Consider the following 15,859-nt stretch of genomic DNA (forward strand, 5'->3'; position numbering starts at 1 on the left):
CTTCGTTTAATAAGGTTATTCTCCTCTTTGTCTTATGATATGCATACATATTTATAAGCCAGATCTGTTCTTACCCAACCACTATTTTTAATCCTAGTGTCCACTAACACCTTTTGGTTGTTCAGTTTCTTGAAAGGGATGACTTCTAGGCTCCTTCTTTCATATCCGAACAAGATAGTTAAGAGACACAAGCATCTGATGTTTTGATGTTGTCTGCTGTACTTGGGTCTGAGCATTTTCATGTGTTCTATTATGAATTACTTCAAAAATATCTCCTTCACATTACATTTGGGGCATTTTATGTTAATTTTGCAAAAATTGCATGACATTTAAAGTGGGACTTTTAAAGGGACTATTTACAAAATATTTGTTCAACATAAGCTACTGCTGGGTCTGATGGAGTTGAAAACCACGGATCTAGGTGCAAAAGTGCCCCTGAGAAAAGACCAGAGAAGAGCTAAAGGGGCTGGCAGACAGTAAGGGCAGAAGTTTGGCTGAGAAAGTGCAGATTGTATGGACCAGGCTATGACAGTTGGGGTCATAACAGGGTGGCCGTAACAGCAGGAGTCAAGATCTACACGAGTCCAGGTGAGATTAGCCACACACTGTGGAGAGAGCTGTAGGAACAGAAAACTCCCCACATCTCCTTCATCCAATATGAAGATGTCTCCCTTGCCTCAGATCATCCCAGAGGAAGGCAAAGAGAAAGAGGAGAGGAGACACAGGAACCTGAATATTTACCCCAAAGAGATAGAGGTTCACTGAGAAGTGATGGGTTAAAATAAGTTGGATACTTTCCATTTTCCTGTCTTTCAGAAAATCAGTCGTAAAGGCAAAGTTTCATTCTGTTATTAGAAAATAAATGAAGTTACACCTTTCCATAAGGAGTTTGCAGGTTCATGACCGTAAATGATTTTCTCTACCTTTCCCATGCTAGTCCACACCCTCGTCATCTCTTGCCTGGAAAACTGCACCAGCCTCCTCACTGGCTTCCCTACTTTCTCTCTTATCCCTCCTAATCAAATGCATTCCTTATGGAGCCGAATGAGCTTTTAATGTCAATTATTCTTGTCGTTTCCTTGCTTAAAACTCCTTGCTGGCTTCTTTGCACCTGTTACCATGCTCTACGTGATCTGCCCCAACCATCCTGCCTAACATCTTTTCTCCACCTTGAGCCAGCCAAGGCCTTTCCTACTTCAGACCTTTGCACTTGTTGTTCTGCTGAGAAAGCTCTTCTTCAGGATGTTTGGCATGGCTGGTTCATTCTAGTCCTTCAGGGCTCAGCCCCTTTGCCTCTTCATAACAATGGTCTTTTCTGAGTGCCCAATGGAATGGACCAAATCCTTTTCACCCTTGCCATTTATATCCTTCGCTACATCACCCTCCACATTTACCCTGATAAATCACGTGTAATGGTACCAGGTGACATGCCAGGCAATGGGGAATCTATCCTTCTAGTTGCATAGGCCCAAGCCTTGGCATCGTACTTGACTCTCCCTTCCTCTTGTTCCTTACATTCAATCCACCAGGAAAAACTGATGGCTCTGTCTTGAAAATGCAGGCAGCCACTTCCCTCCCCTCCCACCACATCATCCTGGTTATTGGAAAAGCCATTTAACTTGTTTTCCTTTTACATTTGCCCGCTTATAGTCTGTTCTCAATAAAACAGTCAAAACACCCTTTAAAAACTGTTCAGATCCTCCAGTGGCTACCATCTTTTTCATAGTAAATTTCTTATAGTGGCCAACAGGTCCAACAGGACCTGCCTCTCTTATCCCTCTAATGTCTTCCCTACCTTTTCCTGGGTAATGTCTTACCCAGCTGGCATTCACACTCTTGAGGGCAAAAATCATTGTCTTTAGTGGTCACTAAAGTATCCCAAGTACCTAAAAGTACCTAATACATAGTAGTGGCTCAACAGATATTTTTGGGTTAAATGTGTGAATCTTTTTTACTTACTCATCATTTATTTTTCTACTGTTAGAAAGTAAGGTACATGAGGGTAGTGTCCTTTTTGGTCTTGTTTAATGTTGTTTCCAAAACACTCAGAACAGCATGTGGTATGTGTGAATGCTTAAAAGTTCTTGTTGAAGACATATGTGAATTTCTACAATGAAAAGGTTATTGTATCTGCTTACGCTATACCGCGGTAATGAAGACAGGTAGCAGAGTGGCCATTCATCACTCACAGCCAGCTATCTACGGTGGGTAAAGAGTGTTATACAATAAAGCAAAGAATGAACTACTCATATAAATAGAACTTTATGGAAAACAGTAAGTAGGGTTATGGTTCCCCCAAAAGTTACAATCATGTTACTGATTGGCAGCCCCAATTGAACTGGAATACACTTAGTATATATCACTATTTTTTCTGCAATTTGCTCTGTCTATACAAACTCTTCTGCTTAACTTCCTCAGGAAAAAAAAGTGACTGCTTTGCTGGTTATTTGGAAAACTGCTTACCATGAGGGCTTTTTTTTTTTTTTAGGTTTGTTTACAAGAATGAAAAAAAAAAAAGTATTTCAATGTATAGGAGTCCTTCGTGTTCCTGAAGGAGAGATTCATGCTGCCAATGACTTACATAATCTATTTTGTTTTACATCTGTATTTGAAGGGCATTTGTATCTATATATTCCTGTGTGCAAACGTAGGGGATCCAAAACCATTCTCTGTGATTGTTTGGATTGTTAATCTCTCCAGGGTTTCCTCAACATTCTCAAAGGCAGTTTCTGGCACCAAAGGGAAAATGGAGAAGTTGAGATGCAATTTTATCTCCCAATTGAACTTGATTAAATGGGGACTGTTCTAATCAAAAGTTTCAATCCTAGGGGAGTGCAATGTTGTTAACGGGCTTGAGAATATTCAAGAAGAACAGGGAAGAAGAGTACTAAAGTTACGGCAGAGAAGGAAGCAGGCAAGAAAATAATTGTAGTAAAGCTTATTAAGGCATAAAATTAGGTGAACAAATTGCTTCACAGACAGTGTTAAGCTCATTGCTAGACTGGCAAAGGAAGTGGAAGAGAGCTCTTTGAAAACATTATTTTTATTATTTTAATAATTTGTGTAGGATTCATAGTAGCTGCAATCTGTTAGCCAGAAACAATTGCCAGCTGGTGTCATCGTGGAGTAACTGTAGCAGGCTGAATGCAAACATGTTTTTCCTTTTACCTGGAGAGCATTCAATTTTACAAGGTTTCTATTCATTTGCCCCTGGATGTGAGGTCTGCCCTTGTAGATAAGGAAACCTGTTTATTGCATGATTTAAGAGCTTCGATTAAGTTCACACCAAGTTCCACAACTGTAATAGGGAGGCCACACCTGGGACAGACGTGTTTACACAACCAAAGTTACCTCTCATTAAAAATGAATACTTGCATACATGCTTGAATTGTCTGTGTAATTGCTTGATTCTATGCATTGCTTTTCTTGTGGTTACCTCGAGGAAATGGTGGCCCTCCATTAGTTATTTTACTAAAAGCAAAAACAGATTTCTGGGATAACCTACACTGAAAAGGCTTAAAGTGCACTTATTTATGGAACTATACATTTTGTTAATAACGTAACTGTGATATTTTTGTTATCATATTTTCTTCTGAAATTCTCCTAAATGATGTCTTTTAACAATGACATAACCATGTCAAGAGTGTTATTGTCTCTCCTCTGTTTATCTGGAAACTGACAGAGTAGGTGTCCCAAACCGCAGGATACGGAGATTGCTCAGCTTTGTCTCTAAAGCCAGAGGGAGAGGGAAAATAATTTAATTGTTCTATTGCAATTCTGTTGCCTCTTCCTGCCTCTTGACTCAAAGGGTCTCCAGAGGAGAGAGAGGAAATTATGGGCTCTGTTGTTGATGTTCATTGGGTTTCTTCAATGGCGATTTGAATGTATCTCAGGGATGTTAGTGGTTGCTAATCTTGGCTCTGCTTTCTCCTGGTTTTCCTTGGTTCCATCTCCTCATCTCTGAAATGGGATATTATACTTCTCTTATCTTCCTAGAATGTTGTTCTGAGAGCAAATGAGATAATATCTAGAAAGTGCTTTCCATTATACAAATTGCCGAAGCACTGAAGTTATATATTTGGGTAGCTGACAAGGTTATACTTATGCATGTGAGAGCAAATGATTTTATAGAAAATGAGAAACTTCTCAAATAAAGTAACATAAAAAAGTATAATGAAGTTTTACTTTGGTAAGCAAAGGTGTATGTTTTTGAATAAGTAATACCATTAACCAGATGCATTCAGGAAGTAACTGTTGAGTTCTATTGTTTTCTTTGTCTTATCACTCACAATTTCTTGCTTCGGAGAGCAGTGTGATGTCCTTAATAGGATTTTAGAATTTAAGTGAGAGAAAAATAAGTAGAATTAAGTAAGCTTTAAAGAAGCTGATTCATCTTACCCAACACTTTTTTTTTTGTAACTAATGTAGGCTCATACAGTATCAGGAAGGGCACTGTTTGTGCTTGTTTATAGAGTTGAAAGAGGAAAGGAAGCAGAGGCGGGAAGCTTTGTTGAGAAGAATCCCACCTGTCTAGAACAATAAAAATAACTTTCAATTAGCATCCCTGAAAGAGATCTGGATCTTAACTGATGGCTGTGAAGGGGGTAGTCTGACAAATGGAAGAGATAGTACACTGTCTCAAGAGAAGACAAGTACCATACCCATCCATAAAGGGGCCAGGTGGGAAGGTTGACCGCTCTAAAGGCAGGAGATGCCAGGTGTGGTGGACTGGGATTGGCGAGGTAGCCAGGAGGGACATAATCACATTGCATTGTTTCCCTCTTCAACACACCTCCCCTCTCCACATGGGTCAAACGAGTGTAGGGATTGTGGAGGGGTAGTTACTCCCATTTGATGGTACATCCATTCATTACCTGAAAAACAGAAAATGTTATTAAACAAAGATGTGGCACTCAGGTAAATGCAAAATTCACATGTTTGAAAAATAAAGTTAAAAAAATCTGCACTCAACTAGAGCTTATTTAGCTTATGAAATAGAGGTACGTGTCGGTCTTATCATCTACGTTGGGGGTTAGGGGTGAGTCTTGCACATTTGGGAACTCGGTGTGTATTATTAGTAGGATGGATTTTAGGAGGTGACCCCTAAGCTCTTCTAAGTACTGCGCGCTTGTGGGCTGGTTGGTCCCGTGGTGGAGGAAATGAAGTGTGCGTTCAACAAAGAGCCTGTGATAGACAGCAGGTACCTAATGGATAATTGATGAATGGATGCTGGTTGCATACAATTGTGGAGTTGGACACACCAAATCTGTAGTGAAGGAGGGACCGGAATAAAACTTGAGCACCAGTTAGAATGTCTTGGGTAGAAATTAAAAGCAGTCTGGAGCCGATTTTCCCCAGCCAGCTCGAGCGCAGACCTGTCTAGGTGAGTCTAACCAGCGGTGCGCCAGTGGTATTCCTGCACATAGGCCGGCCAGATTTGCGTCCATCCTCAGGAAGAGAAAGCTGCGGATTTAGAGGTCTCGGATCCGAGCCGGCGGCTCTCCTCGGGGCCTGTCTCCTCTCTCCGACTTCACCTCTCTCCCAAATACCTCCTCGCTGGAGGCTGAAGGGATTCCCACCCCCAGCTGCCTCCTCCGAGCCCCGCGGAGCAGCGGACTCCTCCCCTGGAAACTCCTCCGGGGCTGGGGAAGGCTTTGGCGCATGCTCCGTACCTAGGGCAGGTTTTTGCTGCGGGTAGCAGGGCTCCTGTCACACCGGCTGGCGGGTTGTGGCGGTGCCAGCCAGGGTGTGCGAGTGTGCCTGCGTGCTCGCGCCTGGGCGGACCGACCCGGACAGCAGTGCGACTCTTCCCGGAGAGGCGGCTGCGCACAGGCGCCGCGCCCGCAGCCGCCGCGGGGGCTCCTCCGCAAACTTGCGGCGGGCGCCGTCTGCCCTCTCGGCTCCCGCGCCCGGCGACCTGCGGGCAGAGGCGCCGGGCGCGCGTTCCGAGCGCGGTGCCCGCGGCCGGCCGGGGCGGCGGGGCCGGGCCGCGCCTTCGCCCTTGGCCCGCGCCCTGGCGAGCCTCATGCAGCCCCCGCGCTCGCGGCCGCAGCCGCCCGGCTGCCCCGGGCAGGTGCAGGACCCGAGCCGCGCTCCCCAGCGCCTGAGCGCCTGAGCGCCGGCGGCGGGATGCCCCGCGTGGCCTGAGAGCGCGCGCCGCGCCCGGGCGGGAGCGGGGAGCGGGCCGAGCCGGGCGCCCCCGGGAGCGCAGGGCGCCCCACGCCGCAGCCGCAGCCACCCGCGCCGGCGCCCGCCTCCCCGCTCGGCTCGCAGGCCCTGGCGCTGCCAGCCCCGGAGTGCCGGAGTGCCGCGGGGCCGCCAGCCAGCCGCACGCCTCGCGTCAGGGGCATGGAGGAGCGGCGGACTCGGAGCCGCGCCCCGGAGTCCCCGAAACTTCCGAGCGGGCGCCAGTCCGCGCCGCTGCCGCCGCCGCCGCTTCGCCTGCCGGCCTGAGAGCGGGACCATGGATGAAAGGTTCAACAAGTGGCTGCTGACGCCGGTGCTCACTCTCCTCTTCGTGGTCATCATGTACCAGTACGTGTCCCCCTCCTGCACCAGCTCCTGCGCCAACTTCGGGGAGCAGCCCCGCGCGGGGGAGGCCGGACAGCCGGCCGCCCCGAGTCCCGCCCGCCGGGCACAGGCGCCGCCGGAGGAGTGGGAGCGGCGGCCCCAGCTGCCCCCGCCACCCCGGGGGCCGCCCGAGGGCCCTCGGGGGGCCGCGGCGCCGGAGGACGAGGACGAGGAGCTCGGGGAGCCGGAGGAGGAAGAAGAGGAGGAGGAAGAGGAGCCGGACCCCGAGGCCCCCGAGAATGGCTCCCTGCCCCGGTTCGTGCCGCGCTTTAACTTCACCCTGAAGGACCTGACCCGCTTCGTGGATTTCAATATCAAAGGGCGCGACGTGATTGTGTTCTTGCACATCCAGAAGACCGGGGGCACCACGTTCGGCCGGCACCTTGTGAAGAACATCCGGCTGGAGCAGCCGTGTAGCTGCAAAGCGGGCCAGAAGAAGTGCACCTGCCACCGGCCGGGCAAGAAGGAGACGTGGCTCTTCTCCCGCTTCTCCACCGGCTGGAGCTGCGGGCTGCATGCCGACTGGACGGAGCTCACCAACTGCGTGCCGGCCATCATGGAGAAGAAAGACTGTCCCCGCAACCACAGCCACACCAGGTACTGTCTCCGGCCCCCTTTCGCTTCCTGCCACCTCCCCGCCCCTCTCCCCACCCCCGGTGCGGACCCTGGGCGGCCCTGCGCTGCCCGAGCCTGCGGGTAGTTTCCCCAGCGTCTTCCAGCGGTCCGGGCAGAGGCTTGGGGAGTGGGATAAGAAACCTCTGGCTAGAGCCCTGGGCTTGAACTCACTCCTCTCCCTCCCTTACCCCACCCCCGCCCCCGGGGTTCCTGCCACCCCCTTGCATCTTCAGAGGTGTCCGGGAGCAGTAGTGTATGTTCTTCCGTGTGTCTAGGACGGTGTGGTCTCCCGCGGACCGTGGAATGGAGAGGAGGCCTGGGTTAGACTAGCGAGGTCGGATCTTGCTCCTAAGTTGTGTGAGTGGAAACCCAAATCCGGTAAAAGGCAGGAGGAGCTGGGCGTAGAGAGGCAGGGCAGGAGTTTTACAGACATGCTGAAGCCCCAGACGAGCCGAATCCCTCTATAGGTGGCTCTTGGGTGGCTCCTCTCCAGCTCGGGGAAACAATCCTCCTGATGTGTCTTTGAAGATACACTGTCAAATTCCTGCAGGACCTCGATAACCCTAATTCTGGAGATGGTCTTTGTTGCTGAGCAATGCCAGATTTGGACTCATGCTGTTCTCAGCAAGATTTCCACTCTCCCCCAGGCCAACCATCAACTCCTGCCAGAGGTGTTAGTTAAATGCCTACTGTGTGCCTGGCAACGTGCTACGTGCTAAGTGAATCCAGAGATACAAAAAGTACAATCCCTTCCTTTCAAGATAGATGGTTTTCTCCGCCCCATACCCCCTACTTTTAAACAGCAATACTGCTGAGAATTAGGAAAGTTTGAAATCTTAATAGCCAATGAAACTGCCTACATTATTAACATCCTTTGAGAGAGGCATGGGCTTAAGAATTTGGTTGAATGTTCTTTCTGCCCATTGCAATTTGAAGATTAATCTGACATGCTTGCTCAAGGGACTAAAATATTAAAAGCTTGGAACACTAGTTTATTGAAGTTTTTATCTCAAAGGTTTCAAACAATTTGGTGTAAGGAAATAGGAATTTAAAAACTCAAGCTCAATATGTTGATATCAGATAGCTTTTGCATTTGACATTATGGAAAAACTTCATTTACTGGAAGCTACCCAGATTCTGAAATTCACCACCACTGAAGCATCTAATTCTACTTCATTTCTCCAAGAATGAGCAAAATTTCATTATGGGATTTTTTAGTCTGGCAGTTTTTCAAATACTTTCTCTCCTCCCTGCTCCTTTCCTTGTTTAATGGAAATTGGTTAGAATAGGAAACTGGTTGGGCTTGGTATGAAGGCTCCTTCCTTAGCATATTTTAAAGAACTTTTACTTTTAAAAATGTCTAATTGTGTAGTATTTTAGATCCTGCCCTTCTATGTTTAGCTCAAAACAGTTTTTCAATTAATTATGACTCTCAAACTTCCTGACAAACAAGATTATTTCAATGAGAGACAATCTTTGCTACCTTTTAGCCAAAGTTGTACTTTTTGTATTGAGACCTTTATGTATTAATTCCTGAATGACCCCAAGGAGTCTGCTAGTCTGATTCCCAGCTTCCGTTTCAGTAAAACTAGAGACTTTGATTATCACACAGGAACATCTAAAGAGTCTTCAACAGAGACCGGCAGTATATTCTGCCAATATGTGTAAAACTCACAGTGAATAGATGAAGAGTTTAGGAGGAATTAGAGATTCTGGAACCAAAAATAACTGGATTTTTGCTTAGTGATGAAATGTTGCTGCTACTAGAGACCCTACATGGATTACAGCACTGAGGTTTCACTCCTATAGGAAATCCTCAGTATCTGTCTACGCTGGGATGTAGGAAAATTCCACTGTGGCTATTCGAACATATAGTTTCTGTTGCACAAGTGCTTCTTTTTGTTTAGTGATGGACCATGAACGTTTATTTCTCTCTGAATCACAAGTTATCAGATAATCACCCTGAACCGGTTTGCTTTCTTTTTTTTTTTTTGAATTCAAAATTTTCGTGGTAGCTTTTTTTTTTTTACACTACTCTTTATAATCCTTTTTCCTTTTCTTCTACACGCTCTCTCCCCTTCCTGATATTCTAACTTACTTTTTTGCTCTAGATGTTGTAGGAAGGAATGGTTGTGGTTTATGTGAGGTGCCCTACATCTAAAGTTATAGGAAAAAGGTTGAAGGGATGTCCGGTACCATCTTCCTCACCGAGAAGATTGAATTAGTAGTCTGTCATTGGAATGCCCGAGTACAGCATTCTACAGTCAACTAGATTAGCCTGGATAATGGAGGGTACGTTTCCACAATGCAAAATGGCAGATAATCTATTGCTACATAATGGGAACAAGGTTCTTCAAATAGGGCAGACTCTAAGCAAAATCAAGAAGTAGATCATGTTTTAGTTCCCTGGTCTCTTTGCTTTTGGTCCCCCTGAAAGGCCCCCTCCCCATTTCTCACAGGGATTAGTGTCTTTGTAAGTCACGTAGTGGGTAACAGCAAGAACTCTGGATTCAGATGGATATGGCTCTCTTGTGTAACCAAGAGTGGCTCTTACTTAGTAAGCAGGAGTAAGTTACTCTTTCTGAGCCTCAGAATCTTCATCTTTAATGCATAGGTAGTAATTACTCTCTTAGAGAGGTGTTATGAGACCTGAAGGGGCAAATGTATGCAACATACTTAGCCCAGTATCTGTGCATAGTAGAATGTGCTGGTATATAGTCATACTTAACATTAGTTGTTAATTGTATTAACAGTATTTCTTGAATCAAGATCATCTTTTATGAAAGGATCTGAGGTGACTTCCTTAGAGCAGCTCATTGTAAAGTAGGTCACCTTATTTTATAGAGATGCCATTTTAAAAATTTAAAATTAATTAATTAATTAATTAATTTTAATATAATTTATTGTCAGGTTGGCTAACATACAGTGTATACAGTGGGCTCTTGGTTTTGGGGGTAGATTCCCGTGATTCATCACTTACATACAACACCCAGTGCTCATCCCAACAGGTGCCCTCCCCAATGCCCATCACCCATTTTCCCCTCTCCCCCGCCTCTCCCCCATCAACCCTCAGTTTGTTCTCTGTATTTAAGAGTCTCTTATGGTTTGCCTCCCTCCCTCTCTGTTTGTAACTATTTTTTCCCCTTTCCTTCTCCCGTGGTTTTCTGTTATGTTTCTCAAGATCCACATATGAGTGAAAACATATGATATCTGTCCTTCTCTGACTGACTTATTTCACTTAGCATAATACCCTCCAGTTCCATCCATGTTGCTGCAAATGGCAGGATTTCATTCTTTCTTATTGCCAAGTAGTATTCCATTGTGTATATAAACCACAACCTCTTTATCCATTCATCAGTTGATGGACATTTAGGCTCTTTCCATAATTTGGCTGTTGTTGAAAGTGCTGCTATAAACATTGGGGTACAAGTGCCCCTATGCATCAGCACTCCTGTATCCCTTGGATAAATTCCCAATGGTGCTATTGCTGGGTCATAGGGTAGGTCTATTTTTAATTTTTTGAGGAACCTCCACACTGTTTTCCAGAGTGGCTGCACCAGTTTGCATTCCCACCAACAGTGCAAGAGGGCTCCCCTTTCTCCACATCCTCGCCAGCATCTGTTGTTTCTTGAGTTGTTAATTTTAGCCTCTCTGACCGGTATGAGGTGGTATCTCAGTGTGGTTTTGATTTGTGTTTCCCTGATGATGAGTCACATTGAGCATCTTTTCATGTGTCTGTTGGCCATAGAGATGCCATTTTGTGATTTCTTGTGTTGAGACAGAATCCTAAACTCCGAACTTAAGAAATAAGTGGAAAATTATGGACATTTGGGCATCAGTGAATGCAGGGTACAGGTATGGGAAACAGGGAAAGCACACAGTGTACTTGGGTGTATCTAGTCTGTTGGTGACAAAAAGGAAACCTGTCTGGAATGGTGCGAGAGCAAGAGAGAATGTCTAGGGGGCACCTGGGTGGCTCAGTCAGTTAAGCCTCCGACTCTTGGTTTTAGATCAGGTCATGATCTCACAATTTGTGAATTTAAGCCCTGCGTCGGGGTCATAATCTCACATTTTGTGAGTTTAAGCCCTGTGTTAAGCACTGATAGTGAGTTTAAGCACTAATAGTGCAGAGCCTGCTTGGGATCCTCTCTCTCTCTCTCTCTCTCTCTCTCTCTCTCTCTCTCTCTCTGCCCTTCCCCTGCTCACACACACACACACTCTCAAAATAAGTAAATAAACTTTAAAGATAAAAAAACCTTGTTTATCTTTAAAGATGAAAAAATGGAATATCTAGGACCAAAGGCAGAAGTGGGAAGCCAATTCTGAAAGGAGATGGTTTAGATGGAGGAGCCATCATGTGGACTACACATGCCCAGGAAGGGAAAAGGCTCTGGGGCTGGCAGTTTGGACCCAGCACAGAGGGCTTTTTCCAGCACAATGATTAGTCAGAGTAAAATAGGAAGCAAATCAGAAGGTGGCATGTATGAGTGACCTCTTCAATCACATCACTGATGATTTCTGCTCATTTTTCTTCTGCTTCCTCCCCAACTATCTTTTTGGTAGGTTATTCTTTTTATGTATGTATGTATGTTTGTATTTATTAATTTATTTGGGAGAGAGAGTGAGAACGTGCATGAGCAGGGGAGAGAGGCAGAGAGAGAGAGAGAGAGAGAGAGAGAGAGAGAGAGAGAGAGAGAGACTGTTAAGCAGCCTCCATGCTCAGCACAGAGCCTGAAGCAGGGGTTGATCCTGTGAACTATGAGATCATGACCTGACCTGAAATCAAGAGTCTGATGCTCAACTGACTGATCCACCCAGGAACCCTTCTTTTTTTTAATTATTATTCTTGTGCTGCCTTCTTTATTACCATGTTCCCTTCTTTTATTTGCATGTTCAGGCCTTTAGAAGACTATTCTTTACTATTGTTGAGTATGGATAGAATCATAGCATTTTATGGCTAAAGAAGACTGAAGAGGTGATCGAGTCCTACAATATATATGGCAAATGGGCAATTTAATCCTAAGGAAGTGAAATGATATGTCTAAGGTTTATTCAGGGACTTGAGTCTTCATTTTAATAATTTATATATGATGTTTTGCCTATTGTTTTTTCTGTTTACTATGAAAAGTATAGTGGAGAGTGTTTTAAGCTCTTATTATGTGCCAGTTACTGCAATAGTTCTAGGAATGCAGTTTTGAACAGTGTCAGCCCTACGGAAGTTAGTCTATTAGGAAGAAAGACCTTCATCTTTGGTAGGTGAGTATCACTCTCATTCTTAAATAAAGCTGGCAAGAGATTCTGTCCACACCTTTTATAGGGTGGGGTAGTGATTTTTCCCTTTTATGACCTACTTTCTGTTGGTTCTGGTAGAGTAGTTGGAATCTAATGACTATTGTGGTAGATAGGACCTTCTGTGTTGCAAATGATATAAACCTGACTCAAACTCAGTTCAGCCAGGGGGCATTACTGGCTTAACAACCAGACCACAGGAAACGGAGGGGTAGAGTTGGTTTCAAGAATGATTGGAACTGGAAGTGTGGGGTCTTTCTCCCCATACTCCTTTGGATATTGATCTCACTCTGTCCAATCGGCTTATTCTATGAAATGGGTAAATGGCTGTCATGTCTAATAACTCCACAGGCCAAGAGGCTAGCAAGCCTTCTCCATGTTCCAATTTGAAATGTTGGGGCATGACTCTGAATAGCCCAGCTTGGAACTTGTGAGTCTTCTTTTAGCCAGTCCATGGGGCTGGGGCAGTGAGGTTTCCGGACCCACCTGGTATCACAGAACCATCCATGGGACGGGTGTGTGTGTGTGTGTGTGTGTGTGTGTGTGTGTGTGTAGTGATAAGGGGAGCTCACATAGATACAGCTCCCACAGGGACCATTGGGTTCTGGATAGTCTTTCCAACTGTGTCAATTACAGGTGTAAGTAAATAAAAAATAAACTTTCAGATCTCTCCTTTGCATTCTTGTGTGTAGGAACATTTTAATGTTAAGCTGCAGCTCCAATTTATTTGCAGCAGCTGGAATCCATGTCACATGAGGAATAATTTGGAGGAACGGGGGGGATTTAATATAGAGGTGGCAAAAAATAAGGAGAGATGTAAAAATTGCCTTCAAATACTCAAAGGAGGAAGGTGTGCAAGATGGAGGAAGCTTGCTCTGTATTTCTCCAAAGGATGGAACTAGGATACTCGAGATTCAGGTGGTTGGAGAAGGTTTCAACTCAGAGTAAGAACTTCCTAAAATTTGTAGCTATCTAAAATGCGGATGGACTCTTTTGTGCAGTGGCTTACTCCCCAGCAGTGAAAACCTGAAATGTGGCTCATTAACCACTGATGTTGTGAAAGGAACTCTTCCCTGAGGAAGAGCTTAGCCTCTCTGGCCTTCTATTTTAAGATTCTGTGTTCTAATCTAAGCTGAATTCAGGGTATCTTTCTTCTCCCCTCTTCTGCCCCATGCAGAGAAAGCAAAACACGACCCCCACCCCTCAAAAAGAAAGATTACAAATGAACTACTCAGTTGTCAAACATTTGTAGATATTTCCACCAAGGAAACTTGGAAAGCACAGGTCTGGTGGTATAGACTGTTTTACATGGTGAGGCCCAAAAGCAGTAGTCCAGTGTATTAGAGCTTCTGTTTCTTCATAATGAATATAAAAAGGAAAGATGAGTCGGGCGCCTGAGTGGCTCAGTCGGTTAAGCTTCCAACTTTGGCTCAGGTCATGATATCACAGTCCGTGAGGTTGAGCCCCCTGTTGGGCTCCATGCTGACAGCTCGGAGCCTGGAGCCTGCTTCAGATTCTGTGTCTCCCTCTCTCTCTGCCCCTCCCCTGCTTGGACTCTGTCTCTCTCTCTTTCTCAAAAAAAAAAAAAAAAAAAAAAAAAAAAAAATATATATATATATATATATATAAACAATAAATAAATAAACATTGAAAAAATTAAAAAAAAGGAAAGATGAGAAAATATAACACAACTTACCACCAAAAGCCATCACCACTTTGGTTTTTTTTTTTTTAATATGAAATTTATGGTCAAATTGGTTTCCATACAACACCCAGTGCTCATCCCAACAGGTGCTCTCCTCAATACCCATCACCCTCCCTCCCCTCCCACCCCCATCAACCCTCAGTTTGTTCTCAGTTTTTAAGAGTCTCTTATGTTTTAAGCCATCACCACTTTGAAACATCATCTGGTTATTGCTTTTTCCTTTAGACAGTGGGCTGAAATATATAAGGAGTCAGCAGAGCTCTCTTTCAGATTGTCTAGAATATTATGGCCCATACAGCCTTCTAAAGTATAATCTCTTTGATGTCTCTTCTAATTAGAAATGTTGAACTGCGAAGAAGGTTAATTTTCACCATCAGGTTTGTGTGCTGTGTGAAACTAAGGAGATAAGAGATTGTCTCTATGCCGTATCCACTTACATGTTCGTTACAGAGTCTCTGAAAGTATTGCTTCTGGTCCAAACCACCAACATTTGCTATAAATCAGAAAGAGGTTGAATTAAACCCATTCCTTTTTTTTTTTCTTTTTGAGTTGTGAAGCTACAACTGGAACCTGGCAAATGGTGATCGATGATTTATTTTTTTGCCTCTTTCTTGCTGGTTACCTTGGGATATTGGCAAGGGTTGATTTCTTTTTTTTTTTTGGAAAAATCCAAATGCTCATGTAATAATTGAATTCTAGGTAAATTTAGCCACTGACAATGTGGATTTGCTTAATCTTAGACTCTTGTATTATTATTCCCCACAGCTAATTATTATCATCTCATTTTGACGAAGGACAATCAGAAGCTTATGGCATTTGAAAGTTACTTATGCCTGATAATGGATTAAACAGGTCTAAATGATACTGCCAAATCCTAATGTGATTTTAAGACTCATGAAATAAATTATTGGGCCAAGAAATAGGTTTAGTATGAAAACAATTAAATGGGGAGCCCAAATTAATATTTTCTAGTAATTAATTATCTTGTTTTTGAGTTTGTTAAATTATGGATATTAGATATAAATCCTCTGTTGATTTTAATTGGCTAATAGAGCTTTGTTTTAATTATAGCTAAGCATTTAACTATGTGTTGGGAAGTGTACCAGACGTTTAACTTAGATGATATTATTTGTTTATATCTTCCTCTAGCACATACATTTGCTCAGTAAAACACACACAAAGTTCCCAGCACAGAGACTGATCTATGAAAGATACTCCATAAACGTCAGCTGAAAGTCTGTGACATGTTCTAGATTACATTGGAAAAATATCAGCATAATCTGACAAGATTGTGGTTCTTTAAAAGAGGGAATGATTAAATGTTTTATAGCATGACTCTCTTACTTCAGGTGACAGTTCTAATTGTTAGTAGTTGCCTTCCATGATTAGCAAGATGTCAACTCTGATTCTCTAGAGGAGTAAAAGTAAGGACAGAAGCCAGGCCTTATTGGACTATCCTAGGAGGTTTCTCCTATGAGATAGTATGCTACAACTCAGAAATTCATGTGGGTACAAACAGCCTCTTGGGAAGGTTAATCTCATTTATTGTAACTTTAGTAAAAAAAAAAAATCAGCCTCTGGAGAGCACAGTGTCTTCGATGTAGGTTAGGAGGCTGAGAAAAGTGTAAATAATATGTACTGGATTACTACTGGTTGAAGTCAGATGGTTGAGGTGGTTGT

The 15,859-nt window shown here is 44.1% G+C and overlaps 1 protein-coding gene across 1 annotated transcript in view; it reads left to right on the forward strand.

The window, feature by feature from the left end:
* Positions 1 to 6,463: 6,463 nt before the first annotated feature.
* Positions 6,464 to 15,859, forward strand: part of HS6ST3 (heparan sulfate 6-O-sulfotransferase 3) — a 652,227-nt gene continuing 642,831 nt past the window's right edge. The window contains exon 1 of the mRNA XM_042958010.1: positions 6,464 to 7,167. Within this exon, the coding sequence (XP_042813944.1) occupies positions 6,464 to 7,167 (704 nt within the window). The remainder of the gene's footprint in view (positions 7,168 to 15,859) is intronic.

This window comes from Panthera tigris, chromosome A1 (assembly GCF_018350195.1).
Source record: "Panthera tigris isolate Pti1 chromosome A1, P.tigris_Pti1_mat1.1, whole genome shotgun sequence".
Classification (NCBI taxonomy): Eukaryota; Metazoa; Chordata; class Mammalia; order Carnivora; family Felidae; genus Panthera; species Panthera tigris.